This window comes from Engystomops pustulosus, chromosome 1 (genome assembly GCF_040894005.1).
Source record: "Engystomops pustulosus chromosome 1, aEngPut4.maternal, whole genome shotgun sequence".
Classification (NCBI taxonomy): domain Eukaryota; kingdom Metazoa; phylum Chordata; class Amphibia; order Anura; family Leptodactylidae; genus Engystomops; species Engystomops pustulosus.
The window spans coordinates 201970504-201988713 of record NC_092411.1 but is presented as its reverse complement, the minus strand read 5'-3'; the positions used below and the strand labels follow the sequence as shown (position 1 = coordinate 201988713).

Here is an 18210-nt window from a genome sequence, read left to right as displayed (position 1 = left end):
CTGCTGCTGTAGCCCATCTGCCTCAAAGTTCGACGTACTGTGCGTTCAGAGATGCTCTTCTGCCTACCTTGGTTGTAACAGGTGGCGATTTGAGTCACTGTTGCCTTTCTATCAGCTCAAACCAGTCTGCCCATTCTCCTCTGACCTCTGGCAACAACAAGGCATTTCTGCCCACAGAACTGCCACTCACTGGATGTTTTTTCTTTTTCGGACCATTCTCTGTAAACCCTAGAGATGGTTGTGCGTGAAAATCCCAGTAGATCAGCAGTTTCTGAAATACTCAGACCAGCCCTTCTGGCATCAACAACCATGCCACGTTCAAAGGCACTCAAATCATCTTTCTTCCCCATACTGATGCTCGGTGAACTGCAGGAGATTGTCTTGACCATGTCTACATGCCTAAATGCACTGAGTTGCCGCCATGTGATTGGCTGATTAGAAATTAAGTGTTAACGAGCAGTTGGACAGGTGTACCTAATAAAGTGGCCGGTGAGTGTATATTCAGTAGTTTCCTTGCTAACCCTCTCAGATTATATCAGAGCTGCAATGGCTGCTTCCTCTCCATGTGCTGACAAGCCTTGCGAGTCTGTAAAGTTCACATGAAGGAAAACTAGCAGGCACTATCTTCCATCAGAGCAGTATCCCCACTCGACACACATTAAGCCACAGACCAATCCGGGAACCAGAGATCGCGGTACAGGACCATGCGGTGGTGCTCAGTTAATAAACATAAAAGTCCATAAGCCGAGGGATCTATTTGCCAAATGTGGAAATTTTAACAAAAATTTAAGGATTATTAGTATTTCTACTGTATTTCAAGCCTCCTATTCTGCACATGCTAAGTGTAATAGTATTAGAGTAACTAAATCTTTGAAGCATTTTTTTATTTCAGAAATGAGTAGAGCAGGTTACAATAGGAAACTTTGTAATATATTTAAGTAAGCAAAGCAGTTTCTGTGTGTCTTTTCTTTCTTCTGCAGTAAGCACTGTAGAAAGCCTTCAGTGCTCACTCCAATAATTAACTCTTTCGAGACCTAGAGAATATTTCCATTTATGATTCAGTTCTGTGTGGAGATTACACTATTCAGGAACTATTTGTAAATGGTTAAGTCATTATACACTACATTATCAACTTCTTTATCTCCCATCTATAAGTGGAGAACAGGACAGAATGCAATGTATACACTCTCCTTAAAAAAGGAAGAAAGGAAGAGAAAATAGTTGGACACCAATGCATATTTCTTTAATGAGGTATATTACAAAGTTCATAATAATTGATACAAAAAATTTATCGGAAGATGTAGTTAAAAATGTTTTCATGGAAACAACCTATTATTGAGGGATAATTTATTACTTTGAAAAAAACTTTAAAACAATGTGGTAAATTGAAAAACTTTATAACAAGAAGCTGGAATTTAGATATTTACCTTTGCCTGGTGCCTAGTAGAATTGTGGAATAAAAACAGGGAAGATTGATCTGTTGGATCAAAACTGGAACACATATACTTTTGCAGAACTTGCAAACCAAGGTAAAACTTGGGAGAAATAAGTTTATCTATGGTATATTTTATTACCAGTAATGAACTCAAAAATCTAATGGGTCATTGGAAAAAAATTACTAAATCAAGAGATAAATGTTTTTAAAGAATTGTTAGATGCCCCTAAAGAAAGACAAAGAAAACTATAGGATTACATGAACAGTCAAAAGTAATATATGTGAGGATGATGGACGCTATAAAAGTTCTGATATCCAGAATATTGGCCAAGAGTTGGAGAGTCGTATTGGATAATTCACCTTATGCACTTTATACATTTGATCCAATCAAAAAATATATACTGGGATATGCGTCAAATGTCAGAAATGTAATCAAGTAGTAACTGACCTTACTGTGATTCAGTCCATAGATATATCATTAAATAAAATATGGAAAAGGACTATTAGTATAGTACCATCTCTCAATGATAAATGTATATATTTTTGATCAGTATAATTTTTAACCCCTTAACGACTTGGCCTTTTTTAGTTTTTTCACTTCCATTTTTCACTCCCCACCTTCAAAAATCTATAACTTTTTTATTTTTCCACATAAAGAGCTGTGTTATGGCTTATTTTCTGCGTAACAAATTGCACTTCGTAGTGACGGTATTTAATATTCCATGGTGCGTACTAGGAAGCAGGAAAAAAATTCCAAATGCAGTGAAAATGGTGAAAAAACACATTTGCGACGTTTTCTTGTGGGCTTGGATTTTACAGCTTTCACTGTGTGCCCCAAATGACATGTCTACTTTATTCTTTGGGTTGCTACGATTATGTGGATACTAAATTTGTATAGGTTTTATAATGTTTTCATACATTTAAAAAAATTAAAACCTCCTGTACAAAATTTTTTTTTTGATTTTGCCGTCTTCTGGCGGCAATAACTTTTTCATACTTTGGTGTACGGAGCTGTGGGTGGTGTCATTTTTTGTGACTTTTGATGGCTATCATTGCTATCATTTTTAGGACTGTGCGACCTTTTGATCACTTTTTATTAATTTTTTTATATTTTCAAAAATGGCAAAAAAATTTCATTTTTGACTTTGGACGCTATTTTCCGTTACGGGGTTAAACGCAGCGAAAAACCGTTAGTATATTTTGATAGATCGGACATTTTCGGATGCGGCGATACCTAATGTGTTTATGATTTTTACTGTTTATTAATATTAATATCAGTTCTAGGGAAAGGGGGGGTGATTTGAATTTTTAGGTTTTTTTATTCTAATTTTTTTTTTTTTACTTTTTTTTACTTTTACTATTTTTCAGACTCCCAAGGGTACTTTAACCCTAGGTTGTCTGATCGATCCTACCATATACTGCCATACTGCAATATGGCAGTATATGGGGATTTTACTCCTCATTCATTACAATGTGCTGATAAGCACATTGTAATGAATGGGTTAAAACGAGACAGCCCGAAGCTGTCATGGCAAGGGATCACCGCTCCCCGTGACGTCATGCGGCGCCATCTATCTGACGCCTCCGGCAGCATTGCCGGCGGCGATCGTAGTGCTAGCACCGATCGCGGGTGTTACCGGTAAGCCTCTGCTGCAATATGCAGCAAAGACTTACCGGCTATGGAGAGGGCTCGGCCCGCGAGCCCTCTCCATGCACCCGGACCCGGTGCGCGCCGTACTAGTACGGCGCGCGTCGGGAAGGGGTTAAGGAAATCTACCATTTTAAAAAAGGAGAAAAAACCATTTACATATATTTACCTACGCTCCTCTCCATTTTGATCCGATTGTCTTGTCTAATCTTGAAATGAAAGGATCACCGAGAAAAGAGAACAAGATGTCTGGTGCTCGAGGACAAGATGTCTGGTGCTCCAGGCTACTAATTATGCACACCGCTCACACCTCCCTCTCCCATGTTGGAGAGGGAGGTAAAATCTCAAAAGGGGCGTGCGCTGGACATCCTAGGTGAATCCTAGAGAGGAGAGGAGCCAGGTGAGTGTATGTAGAGAATACTTTTTTTTAAAAATAGTAGATTTCCTTTAATGCTATGGAATAATATGGTACGGTCACTGCACATAGAATGAAAAGAGGGGTGTTATTATACATGTTATGTTGTAATGTTTTAATATTGTATCATAGTGATTTAATTGACTAAAAAAGATATATATTTCAAGAAATTCACCTTTTTTAGGGGGGAGCACTTACATTTAAAGTGGTTTTCCTGGTATTTTAACTACCCATGAACTATGCATGGGATAGATCATTAGTAGTTGATAGGTGATTCTATCGGTCTATAATGTATCGGTGGGATATCAGAACTACAGACAAGGCACAGATAGAGCTGTCTGTTTTCTGCTTCGCTTCTAGTGTAGTGGTGTCTGGTAGGGTGCTGAGTGTTGTACCTTATTAGTAAAAGTGACCAAAAAGCCTCCTTATAGTCTGTAATCCCTCTTGTTTGTAATATGTTAAAGTTTTCAAAAAATTAAGCTTTCCCGTTATAGGAATCTTATAAAGATTATTCATGTAGATGTATTCATGTATATCCCTATATTGTATGTATGAACTGTACACACATTGAGCTTTTATGTTTGGGAAGAGAGGTGCATGTTATTTTTAGCCACCAATATCTCTAATAATTTTTATGTTACACATATAAAGGGGATATACCAGGAATAAGCATGATTCATATGCTACTGGCCCCTTATCGACCAGGCCCCTTTTTGTTTTTGAGTTTAAATTTTTTTATTCCCCATGTTCAAAAATCCATAACTTTTTTATTTTTCCATGTAAGAGCTGTATGAGGGCTTGTTTTGTACAGGGTTAAAAGTCAGGAATAACGACCGCATCCCAAAATGTCCGATCAAAATATAATAATATTTTGATCATTTTTAATTTAATTTTTTTTTTACTATTTTTTCAGACCCCCTAGGGTACTTTAACCCAAGGGTCTCTGACTGATCCTACCATATACTGTCATACTACACTATAGCAGAATATGGGGATTTTAAACACCATTTATGACAATGTCAAATTGAACATTCAAATAGATGAGTTAAAATGAGTCAGCTTTGGGTCTTTATATGATGTCACAGGGAGTGACGATCCAAGCCAACATGACAGCGCCCACGAGCTGCCTGCTTTTTAATGCTGAAAGCAGCTTTGCCAAAGGCGTTTGATGGGCTAACACCCGCAATCGGTGCTGGCACCATTCGCAGGTGTTACCTGTAATATACAGCAAACACTCACTGACTAGAAAGAGGGACCAGTCCAAGTCAGTCAGTCCAGTCCATTGATTTTGTCCTGTGGAGGAGATACAGGACAGAAGATGGTTGCGGTCATATGTCCACATCACATGTCCTGCACTTGCCTGGGCAGGTCATGTGATCATCACTAGTTTGATCATCCAGTATGACCAGTGTTGTGGTTAGGTATGGTGCATTGATGGCAGATACACACATCATTACTATGGTAACAGCAGGACAGTCTGTTACATCATCTTGGGAGTAAAGCATAAGAGGGAGGAGCTGTTACTGAGAACTGTGGGATGGTGGATCTTCACCTACTTTAGAAAGACCATGACATTTTGTGAATCATAAAAGCAAACTAGTTATGCTTCTTTTTGTGATAAATGACACTGCATTTTGCTGTATTCGTTTACTGCTGAATGTACTAGTGACACGTATCTGCTTTCAGAAAGAAATTATTTTAGGGTGCGATTCATTATGTAGTAACTTTGGTTTCATTTTAATGTATGATTTGCCCTGGCTTACTGGCAATACATATTGTAAAATTTTTGTTTCTGTAGTAGGACACAAAGGTATAAAAATGATCTGTGAGCCTTTAGCTGCTAAATCTTAAAATAAATGAGTTAAAGCGGTTGTCCGAGTTTTCAAAAAAAACTATATGTGGCCGGGAGCGGGCTGACTAAAACAATAAAGCTGTACTTACCTCCCGGTGCCCTCCTGTATCCATCTCAGTTCCGGCCGGACCCGACAACCTTCCGGCCCCCATACACAATGCTGTGTATAGGGACGGATAGGCGTACCCGGCCACGGCCGGCCGGAAGCTGAGTCCAGCGCTGCTCCGGCGGCCATGTTTGTTTACATGGCGCCCGGACCGGAGCGACAGCAGCGCTGGATACCGGAGGGCACCGGAGGTAAGTACATCTTTATTATTTTAGGCAGCCTGCTCCCGGCCACATATATTTTATTTTTTTTTTAAACTCGGACAACCCCTTTAAGTAATAGATTTTTGGCATATTTCAGCTGCTGTGAAGGTGCCACATTTTTTGGATGTACTGAAACCGAAACAGATATTTAATTTGAATGCTGCAATTACATTTTACTGCAAAACAGTTATGCATACAGTAAGTTTTTTTTAGGTCAATCCAATTTCTCTTGACAAACTGAAGTGCAATCGTGCTGGAACGTTGAAAAACTAAGCCGCTTACAAATTTAGTTTATAATGCATATTAATTGTGCAATGGCCAACTGAGGGCACACTGTCACATAACGCTTTCTTGATTATCAAAGCATCATTTATCCCTGAAAATTTCAACTGTGTATATACCCCAGGGAATTCCTCCATGTAAAAAATCTGTAAAACATTCACAGCAGCTGTAAAGTTGAAAAATTCAGGTTTACAAGTCAAACATGTATGTATGAAAATTGTTTGCATAAAAGTTGTTATCCCAATCATAATACTTTACAAAGGCGGCCCTCTACTTAAGGACACCCGACTTATAGACGGACCCCTTTGTCCCCTGTAACCGCTGGTGAAGCTCTCTGGTTGGTTTACTTTACTCCCAGACTGCAATGATGAGCTGTAAAGGTGTCTGTAATATAGTTTTATTGATAATTCTTGGTCCAATTACAGCAAAAAAATGTTGAAAATCTAATTGTCACTGGGACCATACTGTCTCATGACAGTGGGGAAAAAAAAATTATCTGAAGCTACAATTATAAAATATACAGTTCCAACTTACATACAAATTCAACTTAAGTACAAACCCAAGGAGCCTTGAACGTAACCCAGGGACGGCCTGTATATGATTTTCATTTGCATGTTCAAAAGTTAAAAGGTATAATATTGATCTAATTTAGTGAATTATTGTTTTCTGGCAGTATTATGACTACAGAAAGACAGACTATGTGAGGGTAATCATGTGGCATAAGTGAAAGACATGAAGCTAGTCTTTATTATTATTTTAATTCTACCACTAGTAAGAAAGTCTGAAATGTTTGTGGTTTTGTGCCTTTAGGGAAAAGTGCTGAACATACATAAATGAATAAAGGAAAATACCTAACATCAGCAGTTCCTAAAAACTTAAAAAGGGATACAAAAAACTTACTCATAGTGAAAATCGTATCTGAAGTTTCCAAGGCTTGGACATATAAGATAACATAGTACGGTAATAACAGGCCCAGGTATTGCTAACCTGGAAACTTCTTTCAGCCATTCTTCATTCTTAACCTTGCCGCCGCCTATGATTCTAATCCGACCTATCAAAAAGGGAGACTGCAAGCAGATTTGACCATGTAAAGCTGTAAAGCAAGCAGCAGAAGGTGTTGGCACTAGAAAGCTGTTAAATCACAGCTTTATGAATATTAGTAGCAGCCGGACTGTGAAATTATTATGTCAGGATTGCATTTGGACTTTAAAGACACTCTCCCAGTGCTGCAACTAAAACAATGTGAGTTCTTAACATTGTACTACTATCAAGCTCCTCCTCTCTGCTCTGAGTAACTACTACTACTAGATTTCCTTTAAATGTCTTTAATTACGCGATGACCAGCAAGTGTGACTACCTCTGTAAAAGGAGAAGTTGTGTCAGCATTCTGCTCTGGAGTCAGGTTTTCCTGACAATACTGTTGAACAACATCATTATCCCTTCCCTGACCAATATGACCAAGTCTAAACATCAACACTTTCAGAAGCATCAACAAGGCACTGAGCACCCTTCTTATAACTGTAAAACCCTTGACTTTAGTTTAGCTAAAAATGGTTCTTCATCTCAGTTTTTCAACACATGGGCTTTCCATTTTTGCTTTTTGTTAAATAAATATTTATATGGTGTCATATTTCATTGTTCATCTGAGGGTTGGAGTTGTCTTTCAGATGGAGCTCACAAGCTTTATACTACACATAGACATACTGCAGCTTGCTGAAACAGACTAGGGGGAGATTTATCAGAAGTTTCTGAGGTAAATATTGTTCTAGTTGCTCATGGCAATTGATCAGATCTCAGCTTTTATTTGATAAACTTTAATGGGAAAATGAAAGTCAAGCTTTGATTGGTTGCCATGAGCAACTAGAACAGTTTTGCTCTCAGACATTACTGATAAATCTCCCCCTAGGCATTTATGATTTCAACAGAGAGGGGAATTAAGCAGGGTTCACACGTTGTTTTTTTTCCATATGTTGTACGGACACATCAGGAGGATTCCCAGCGTATCCTTACAACATATGGTATCCCACCGTATGCTTAAATAGTGGGATATGTTGCCCGACGACTCCTCCCCCTGCTGTCTAAATAAGTTGGTTGAGAAAATCTCATCACATCAAACCAAAAAAAGGAAAAAAAAATACCCTGCCATCAGATGTATGTCACCTAAGATGGGCATTTTCCCTTTCCAACTCCTTGTCTAGGACAACTATAGCCAACACAAAAAATTATATTGGTGCGACTGGATACAAAGTGCATTCAATACAGAAGAAATCTTTTTTTCTCATATAGCAAATATATTATACTTCAGTTGACTGAAATAGTGTAAATGTTACTAATACATCCTGACTTCCATAATGTCCTTCTTGATATTCAGACACACTTTAACATGAAGATTTCCATCACTTCTGCAAGGAACTTATATAAGGTACTCTGCTTCCACAAGGTAGAATTACAAAAAATCACAGGCAAATCAATTTTATCACATTTGCAAGAATGCAATTAGTAGAAAGAAGATTCGAGAACTTACTGTTTTGCCCAAGTGCCTGGAGCAGACAATCCAAATATCTGTCTAACTTGTCAGATGGATAGTCGGAACCCGTTAGCTTCAATTTCTCCAAGGCGTCACATAAATTATCTGCAATATATGTATTAAAAAGGTTAAAAAAAAAATCAGTGCAATAAGTTACATGGTCATGTTCTGTTACAGAGAACAGATGTGCCAAACGTCTGGCACGTACGTATGCATTGGAATTTTTGTTGCTTCATCTTTAAATGCTTATAAATGCTTTAAATACACGCAATAACCACATTTTCAGACCCAGCTTTCCAAGGCCCATGTGTGTACTAGCTGTATTCAATCTTGTATAAGGCCATATTTATTTCCTGAGAAAGCTTGAGAAAGGGGTTGGTCTCAGAAACATGGCACTGCCTGATGGCTTGTTCACATGCAAGTTCCGGATCCTAAGGCTTCTGTTTGAATGAAATATTATGGTTAACTTCGGGTCTCTTAAATCCGCTTTCTAACGGTTTACTGTTTTGCACTGCAAGCATACAGGTTGTAGGATTTTTTTGCAATTTGAAGCACATACCGTTTTTACAGGTGTCTCCTGTTTTCATAGTATTAACTTAGTATATTTTATCTGTGACCAATAAATGAATTTTTCTATGTTTTTATGTACAATAAGAATTCAAGCATCAATAAAAAGCCTACAAATCCCCATAAAAAACAGCCAAGGATGCATTCCAAAACCAAAACAGAAAAAAAAAAAAAATCTCTTTCCATCTTTTAAATAGGTGCCACCCTACAGCTTCAGGTGTGGTTGGAATTTTCTCTCTAGCCCCACTGTTCCTGAGCATTCAGTGCCATTATTTTTGTATCTGCACAGTCAGATGTGTGTAGCCAGGCTGTGTACTACAGCCCAGGATCACCCATCTGTTTACCAGTGCTTCTATGTCAGTTTTCTGGTGTAAAAGTACTGAAATAATAGCAAGTTCTTGCGCACTACAAGAATAAGCAATAATTATGGTGACTATGGTGACAAGTGGGTGTGGAGGTAATTTAATGGGGTGTGGCCACCAGAGTGAGCGGGCAATGTTTTTAAAACCTGCAATCAAAAGTTCTCAGGTTTTTATACAAAACTACGCTACCTGACGGATGCATCAAGAGACCTAAGAACAAGCGCCGGCATATGATAAATTCCCCCCATAAATTCTGGGTACTTTCCATAGTTAAAAAGTTAATGTGAGGTACTGTGATGGAACAAACACCAGTGAGGGCTTGTATTGGATAAAAAAAGTACAATTCCTTCCTGCACTTTAACATTTTTGGTTTCCCTAATTTGTTATCTACACAATAATTTTAACCTATTATACTTGCTCAAGTAACGCTGAGCATGCATCTAGTCTCTATATGAAGAAGGGAGTTTAAGGGGTCAGCCACGTTACCTCATGTTTTGTGTAATGTGCGTGTAAGTGTGTAGGGCAGGATATTAGGGAATTTACCAATATATATCTATTAAAAGTTCTGGACTACTTTCGGGACATGTAAAGGGCCTCAATCTTATATTCATAAATACTATCATAAGGTCCTGGCAGAGCAATTTCTAATGGACAGACCAAATGACCCTCCATTTGCAGGCATTTCATGGTCAAGATTGTCTGGCTGATGAGGTAAAAGACAGGAGGCTTCACTTCACACATGAGGAAAGCAGAGCAGAACGAACTATAGATTTATATTTGTAAATTACTTTATTTCCTGCCCCCCACACTTACACACACATTACAAAAACATTAGGTAAAATGGCCAACCGATTTACACTTGTTTTTAAGGTCTTGTCTTGCATGTTGTGTTCATGTTACCTTAAATAAAGATTTATAGTTTCATGTACAGGCTTTTTTGACACACATCTTTTCCTTCTATACTGGTATAGTACTAATAGTATGTCTGCGCATCTACTGTTTGTCTGCGCAGACACCATTCACGAAAGTAATTCCAATCAAGCTTAGTCATCATCACCAAATTTTACAAAACTGCAAATTTGTAAAAATGAGGCAGCCATGACTACATAAAACTTTTTTCACCATATTATAGTATTCGGTCTTGAAGGGGTTTCCAGGATTTGAAAAACAAAAACTAGACTAACAGGCAATGAAATTAATACAGTGGTGGTCAAAAGTATTGGCACCCCTGAAATTCTGTCAGATAATACTCAGTTTTTTCCAAAAAATGATTGAAATCAGAAATTCTTTGGTATTATTACCTTCATTTCATTTGTCTTCAATAGAAAACCACAAAAAGATTTGTCAAAAAGCCAAATTTTCTCCCTCAGAGGTCTTCGATCAGGACAATTACCCCAAAACACACTTCAAAAAGCAGTAGAAAATGGTTTGAGAGAAAGCACTGGAGACTTCTGAAAGTGACCAGAGTCCAGACCTTAATCCCACCATAATCCCTACCTGTGAAGAGATCTCACAATGGTAGTTTGGAGAAGGCGCCTTCAAATCTCAGGGACCTGAAGTTGTTTTCCAAAGAAGAATGTTCTAAAATTCCAGCAGAGCATTGAAAGAAACTCAATGATGGTTATCGGGAAGTTGTGCTACCAAGTATTCTGAGGGTGCCAATACTTTTGTCCAGCCCGGGGAGTTTTGTGTAAAATGATCAATGATTTGACTTTTTTAATTCTCTTTTGTGTTTTTTAATTCCAAGCAAAATAAATGAACATATGAATACCAAAGAATTTCTGATTGCAATCATTTTCTGGAAGAAAACGAGTTTTATCTGACAGAATTGCAGGAATGCCAATACTTTTGGCCACCACTGTACATTTCTTTGTCATTTCCCTGAATAGAGAGATGATGTGCCAACATCATGTCACTGGACAAGATACCGCAATCCCAATGAGGCTTCTGTAACAAAGTAACATTTCCTAACAAGTTTATTTCATTTAGGTATTGGCTGTCTCTGTAGGTTCCACTAAAGCTTAGCCAAATTGGCCTGGCATTACATTCCAGAAAAGCACCTATAGTAGAGCCAGCTACAACACCCTGGTATCATTACTTTTATAGTACAAATTTAAGAGAAACAGTGAAAAAATGGGTAAGATGAAAAGAATGAGGATTTCGATGATCTCTGTAGAATGCTTTTATCTGTAAACAAACACATTTAGGAGTGTGAATTGTATTTGCTCATTCAGAACAACCTCTCCTAACACCGGATGCTGCAGATAAGAGGCGACTGTTCATTTACTGAGAAATCAGATTGTTAAAAACATGGTTGTTAGAAGACCTTAAGGGCTCATGCAGCCGGGCGTCAAAGACATCCATCAGATTAATGCACAATAGATTAGATGTGATAGAAGACTATAGGAAAATGCACACAATGGGGCAGATTTATCAAGTGTCTGAAAGTCAGAATATTCCTAGTTGCCCATGGCAACCAATCACACCTCAGCTTTAAAATATTCATGAGCGCTGGTAACATGAAAGCTGAGCTGTGATTGGTTGCCATGGACAACCAGGAATATTCTGACTTTCAGACACTTGATAAATTCGCCCCAACGTTTTCCTATTTCATCAGCTTGAGATGTTTTGATGTGTGATCTTAACAAACGAAGTTGCCAATAAACACTATATACATCTTTATTATAGCATTAATGCTTCAGGTAGGTTATTATTAACCTCTTGACAAAGCAGCCAATTTGTCCTAACACTCTAGGGCAGTGATGGCAAACCTTTTGGAGACAGAGTGCCCAAGCTAGAACAAAAACACACATAGATATGTTGCAAAGTGCCAACATGACAAAGCAGTAACTTATTGATCCCTGCTGTATCACAGGTTTTAATCGTATTGGGGTCCTGAGTTCACCAATACAATAGAAAGATGATGGAGAAAATTGTATTGTAGCTTTTCTCCAGGATCCCCGGAAGAGGAAGAATCAGGGGAGCCAGAGCAGGAGCTCCAATCACAATCCATTTCTATCTACACCTTCTCGCTCCTCCTGTAGTTCTGGAAGCCAAGGATGTTGCTTTAAAATAGCACTGGGCATGGCACTTTCTGGTCTGTATTGGACCACAGAAGAAAGTCCTATCTGGCAAACTCTGTGATGGGTTGAAGGTCTGGGTGCCCACAGAAAGGGCTCTGAGTGCCACCTCTGGCACCCGTGCCATAGGTTCGCCACCACTGCTCTAGGGAATCATTTGATTTTTGACCTGTAAGCATTTTGGCCAAGAGTATAGTTATAGAGGGTGCAGTCTCATCTAAACAATGGTACCCCATATGGAAGGTCTCTGCACAGACACTGGCCATGACCTGTCAGTCGAGAAGGGATCTCCATAATTACAAAATCAAAACTTTATAAAACTTAACATTTAAAGGGGTTTTATCACCAAACAAGTTAGGCCCAAACCGCAGCATATAGCCCAACTTGCTGATCAGTGGGGGTCTCAGTGATGAGACCCCCACAGATCATAAAAACAGAGGTACCTTCGTCGGACCCTTCGCAATTCCCACAGATGAATGGAGCAGACTGCCACACATGCCAATTCTGCTCCATTTATCTCTATGATGCACTTGTTTGGAGGAAAATCTCTTTAATGAATAATTTAAAAATGTACCTTCATACAAGCCCTTATTGATCTCCCTTCAAGTGTGCAACCTCTTAAAGTGGTATTCCATTTCAATAGATAATTGTTGTCATCGTTTGAGTAATGAAAAGATAGTTTTGGTATAAATTCCTCACAGTTTCCTAGTTCTCCGCTTGCTGTCATTCAACAGGAAGTTACTTCCAGTGGATAGAAATCCGTTCATAATATTGTATAACTTTTCACTACATATAAGTTGACAGACCTTCCGGTGCCCTATGGGCTTCATTTGATGGCCTTAGGACAGGTATTTTTTAAATCCTTGTCTTTATAGCATTTAATAGCCATATTCTTCACTGCTCAGTAACAAGAATGCATCTTCATAGTAGGTAGTGATTTCCCTTCTCTTGAGCTGCACCAATTCTTAGGAATGCAATAGCTGGGACAAACAAATACCCAACATTCAGTTTCAAAAATTAGGTTTTCATTAGTCCATCATGACGTCCCACATGGAGGATGCCCCTTGACCTCTATAGGGACAGGAAGAAGAGAGGTTAAAAGGCCCCTCCCGCAGCCTCCCTCCAGTGTCTACCAAATAACTACACCGAAATGGATTTTATTAATATGTCAATATCACACATTAGAAAAGAAAACATTTTTTACAAGCAAACAGGAGGGAATATTTGGGCCGTCAAAGGTGGACTAATGGAAACCCAATTACCAGCAAGTCTAATTACACGTTTCAACTTCGTCCCCCATGATGGCTCACATGGAGATGTAACAAATGAGATAATTTTAGGGCGGGATGACAGTTTGTAAAACTTTCTGTCCAAAAGATAGGTCATCTGATCTTTTCAAATCCAAAGGGTAATGTCTTGCAAATGAAGAGGAAGAAGAGCAGGTGGCTGCTTTGCAAATGTGGTCTAAAGAAGCTCCCCGTTTTTCGGCCCAAGATGCTGCCATAGCACGTGTTGAATGAGCTTTAAGGATTTCTGGGACTGGTCTATGTGCTACTTCACAACATGTTGAGATGGCAAGTTTCAACCACCTTGTTACAGAAGCCTTGGATGCTTTTTTGCCTTTGTTGGATTTGAGTCCTTCCTCCATGTTTCTGTTACCTTGATGTAGTGTATAATAGTTCTTCTTACATCTAGATTGTGCCATTCAGATTCTTTGCGATTTCTTGCATTCTGGCTGAATGATGGAAGGATTATCTCTTGATGCCTGTGAAAATTAGACATTACTTTAGGAGAGAAATTTGGATCGAGAGATATGATGATCCTATCCTCCAGTATTCTAAGATAGGGCTCATAAATAGTAATAGCTTGCAATTCTCCAAGTCTTCTGGCAGTAGTTATAGCCACAAGAAACACAGCCTTCAGTGTTAGGAGTTTGATATTGATATCTGTTAAAGGCTCAAAGGGGTAATTTATAAGTACATTAAGAACCAATGACAGATCCCAAGATGGTATTGCTGTTCGAGTTCAAGGTTTAAGTCGGGAAGAGGCTTTTATAAAGCGTTTGACCCACCTGTGATCTGCAATGGGTGTCGAAGAAGCAACCCATGGCTGATACTTGTACTTGCAGAGTACTTGGTCTTAGGCCCAAGTCCAGACCAGATTGTAGGAATTCCAGCATCTGTAAAATATTTGGTTTATTCTGATTAGGAGGTTTATCTCTACAGAATGATACAAACTTTTTCCATATTTTTAGGTAAATTGCAGAGGTAACAGGTTTTTTACTTGCCTTCAATGTCTGGATTACCTTTTGAGATAGTCTCTTGGATTAGGAATGACCCTTTGGCATCCATGCCGTCAATCTGAAAATGGCAGGCTGTGGATGCAGAAATGGACCCCAATGGAGAAGATCCTCTATTAGAGGTAGCGCCACTGGGTCCCCTAAGGATAATTTCTTCAGAGATGGATACCAACTCTTTTTTGGCCAGTCTGGAACTATTAAGATGATCTTTGTTTTGTCCTGGCAGATCTTTTGCAGAACTTTTGATATTAGTGGAATTGGTGGGTGAGCATACGCTAGTTCCATATCCCATTTGTGACTGAAAGCGTCCAGCGTTTGGTAAGTCTCGCTGATTGCCAGCGAAAAGAAATGATTGCACTTGGTATTTAGACGTGTCTCAAATAGATCCCATTGGGGTTCTCCCCATCTTAGAGTTAAGGAATGAAAAAAGTCCCGATTCATGCACCATTCCTGCGGATCCAGTCTCTTTCTGCTTAAGAAATCTGCCGTCTGATTTTCTGACCCTTTCAGGTGGGTGGCTGTTAAGGAGTGAACATTTTCTTCTCCCCAATAAAAAATTTTTTGGGGAAGATTGAGGAGTTTTTCTAATCTCGTTCCCCCTTGTCTTTTGATGTAGGAAACCATTATCATGTTGTCGGACAGTATCTATATGTGATGGTTGTATAGACTGAGAGGCTGGATGTTAGTGCTTGCCAAACTGCTTTGGGTTCTCTGTAGTTCAAAGAACTTCTTTGGGTCTTCTTCTCCCAGGAACCTTGCAATAACTGGTCCAGGAATTTGGCTCCCCACCCTGTATGGCTTGCATCTGTCTAGAAAGTGATCTGTGGATAACAATGCCAAATGAATACATTTCTGAAGATTTTTTATTTTGGTCCACCACTGAAGGAATGTTTTTACCTGATGTGGAATCTTTATTTTGGAATTCAGATGATGCAGATTTTTGTCCCATGAAGAAAGAATCCATTTATACAGGAATCTGGAATGATTCTGGGCCCATGCTACGGACTGAATGCAGGAGGTTAGTTTTCCTAGCAGTTTCATTGCCGATTGGATGTACCAAATCGTTCCTTTTCTCCTGTGGGACATTTGTCTTTGTGAGTCCAACAAAACCCCAGGAATTTCTTCTGTCTTTCTGGCGCTAAATCTGATTTTTCGAAGTTTATCAACCAGCCTAACCTTCTTAAAATTTTTAAAGTCTGTTGAGATGATAGATCGAGGGCTGCTTGTAATTCTGCCACAATCAAAAGGTTGTCTAAGTAAGGAATTATAATTATATTGTGTTCCCTTAGGAAGGCTACTACTTCTACCATGATTTTTTAAAAAATTCTGGGTGCAAAGGAGATACCAAAAGGGTAAGGCAGAAAACTGGAAATTAGTTCTTCTCTGGAGAGTGAATAGCCATTCTTAGATATTTCTTAGAGGAGTGGTGTATAGGAACATGATAGTAAGCACCTTTTAAGTCTATTGTGCAAAAGAAGGAATTGAGGTTGATGAGTGGAGTAGCAGAGCTCACCAATTCCATTTTGAATTTCCGATAAGTTGTTTCAGATTGATGCACTGTGGTGTCACTGTTTGTTCTGGGCCCTTGAGTTGCTAGAGCTGAAGAGGAAACCTTTTCAGCCGCATTCTCTAGAATGGAGTCCAACTCGTGTCCAAATACGAAGTCGCCTGTTAAAGGGATATTGCAAAGTCTGGATTTTGAGCGGATGTCTCCTGGCCACTGTTTTAGACACAAGGATCCTAAGACATTCAGCAGAGGAATCTGACAAGAACCCTGTTGCTAACTTTAGGACTGGTCATGATTCCAGAAGTAGTTCCTTGGATGTGTCCGCTTTAATATGAGCTTTTAGTTCATGAAGCCAAAATAAGAGTGTTCTTGCAACTGAAGTGGCTGCAATGTTAGATTTTAAACTAATCATTGAGGCCTTCCAGGTCTTTTTTAGAATGCTATCAGTCTTTCTATCCATGGGATCTTTGAGTTGAGCTGCATCTTCAAAGGGAAGATCTATATTTTTTTACCACTTTAGACATTTGAACATCCCATTTGGGAATATTCTCCCAAACTTTTGTTTTGTTGTTATCAAAAGGCTAGCCGGTTACGAAAATCTCTAGTTAACTGAAGTCTTTTTACAGGTTCACTCCAATCATCCTTAACCAGCTCCTTCAATGTGTTTTAAATGGAAAACACCCTCCTTTTCCTAGACCTTAATGCTCCAAACAATTCATCCTAAATAGACATTTCTGGAAATACATCTTTTAATTTCAAGGTGTCACGTACTGCTTTTAGAAGGTTGTCCAGATGCTCATTGGAGAAGAAATAGCGAGAAGCAATCCTCTCATCTAGATTACTATCCATTTTCTCCTGAACTGTAAAGGTCTTCATGTGAGCCGGAGGGAACCTCTGAATCGTCTTCCGAAGGGGAGTCAGATACAAGTTCTGCAAGTCTGGGTATTTTTGTAGGAAGGGGGTCCAGCAGATGAAGAGAGACATCTGATTTAAGAGCATATTTTATAATTATATCCCAGACAGCACCTACTTACAATAGCTTGGTGAAGTACTGGAGCAGGTTCTGCCTCATTAGCAATGTTCGAGCCTTGAGATCAGGTCTGTAGCCCTCAGATCACTGTGACTAACCTGCTGGATGTATTTTATAGTTCACTGAACCTGGCGGCCTCCCATGCTGTCTCTCAGGAGCAGATTTAGGTCACTTCCGGTTCTGGACCGGCCCATGACAACCGGAAGTTGTCATAGGCCAGAAGTCGTCAAGCGCTCCACTCGCATCGCCTGTGTTCCACAGCGGAGACATGCATTCCACCGTGGCAGTGGAGTATAGAGCGGATTGGAGACCGGCTGTAATAAAGCCAACTATGACCCACTAGTGTGCGCCTGTGTAGCGTATAGCTTCCAATAAGGCTCCCCCGGAGTACCAAGAAGAACACGCATGGGGGCCAATCGAGGTAGGAGCGGAGTGAACCTGGACCCTAGTCTGGCCGAGCCCTTTAAAGGGCTAATCTTCACGTCCCCGCACTTTTTAAAAAAGTTTTATTATCCCTATATTAAAATTTTCTTATGCGGCTACTGGGGCGTGGAGTAGCCGCATCTGAGGTTACACGGAAAATCTTCGGCACGCAGCTACGAGGAGCTGCGTGCCCTCGTCCGATGAATCTGCTGTGGCCCGCGCCTGCGCAGTCACTGTTCCGAAGCCGGAGCTGCACAGGCACGGGCCTGCTATTTTGCGCACGCGCAGACAGCAGATTCGTCGGACGAGGGCGCGCAGCGAGGAGGAGCTGTATAGTTTATGATAGTAGCCCCTGCCAATTTTTTTTTTGTCATCAGAACCAGGATTTACAATAAATGTTTAATTGCAGACACCTTGCCTAATGTCTAACCTTCTATATGTACCGAAAGATCTGTAAAGTGACACGGAATCTGA

General features: G+C 39.5%; 1 protein-coding gene across 2 annotated transcripts in view; it reads right to left on the bottom strand.

Moving 5' to 3' along the window:
- RAP1GDS1 (Rap1 GTPase-GDP dissociation stimulator 1) overlaps positions 1-18210 on the bottom strand; it is an 82414-nt gene that overhangs the window by 45718 nt on the left and 18486 nt on the right. For both annotated transcript variants that reach the window (XM_072118108.1, XM_072118098.1), the window contains exon 2: positions 8466-8573. In XM_072118108.1, the coding sequence (XP_071974209.1) occupies positions 8466-8573 (108 nt within the window). The remainder of the gene's footprint in view (positions 1-8465; positions 8574-18210) is intronic.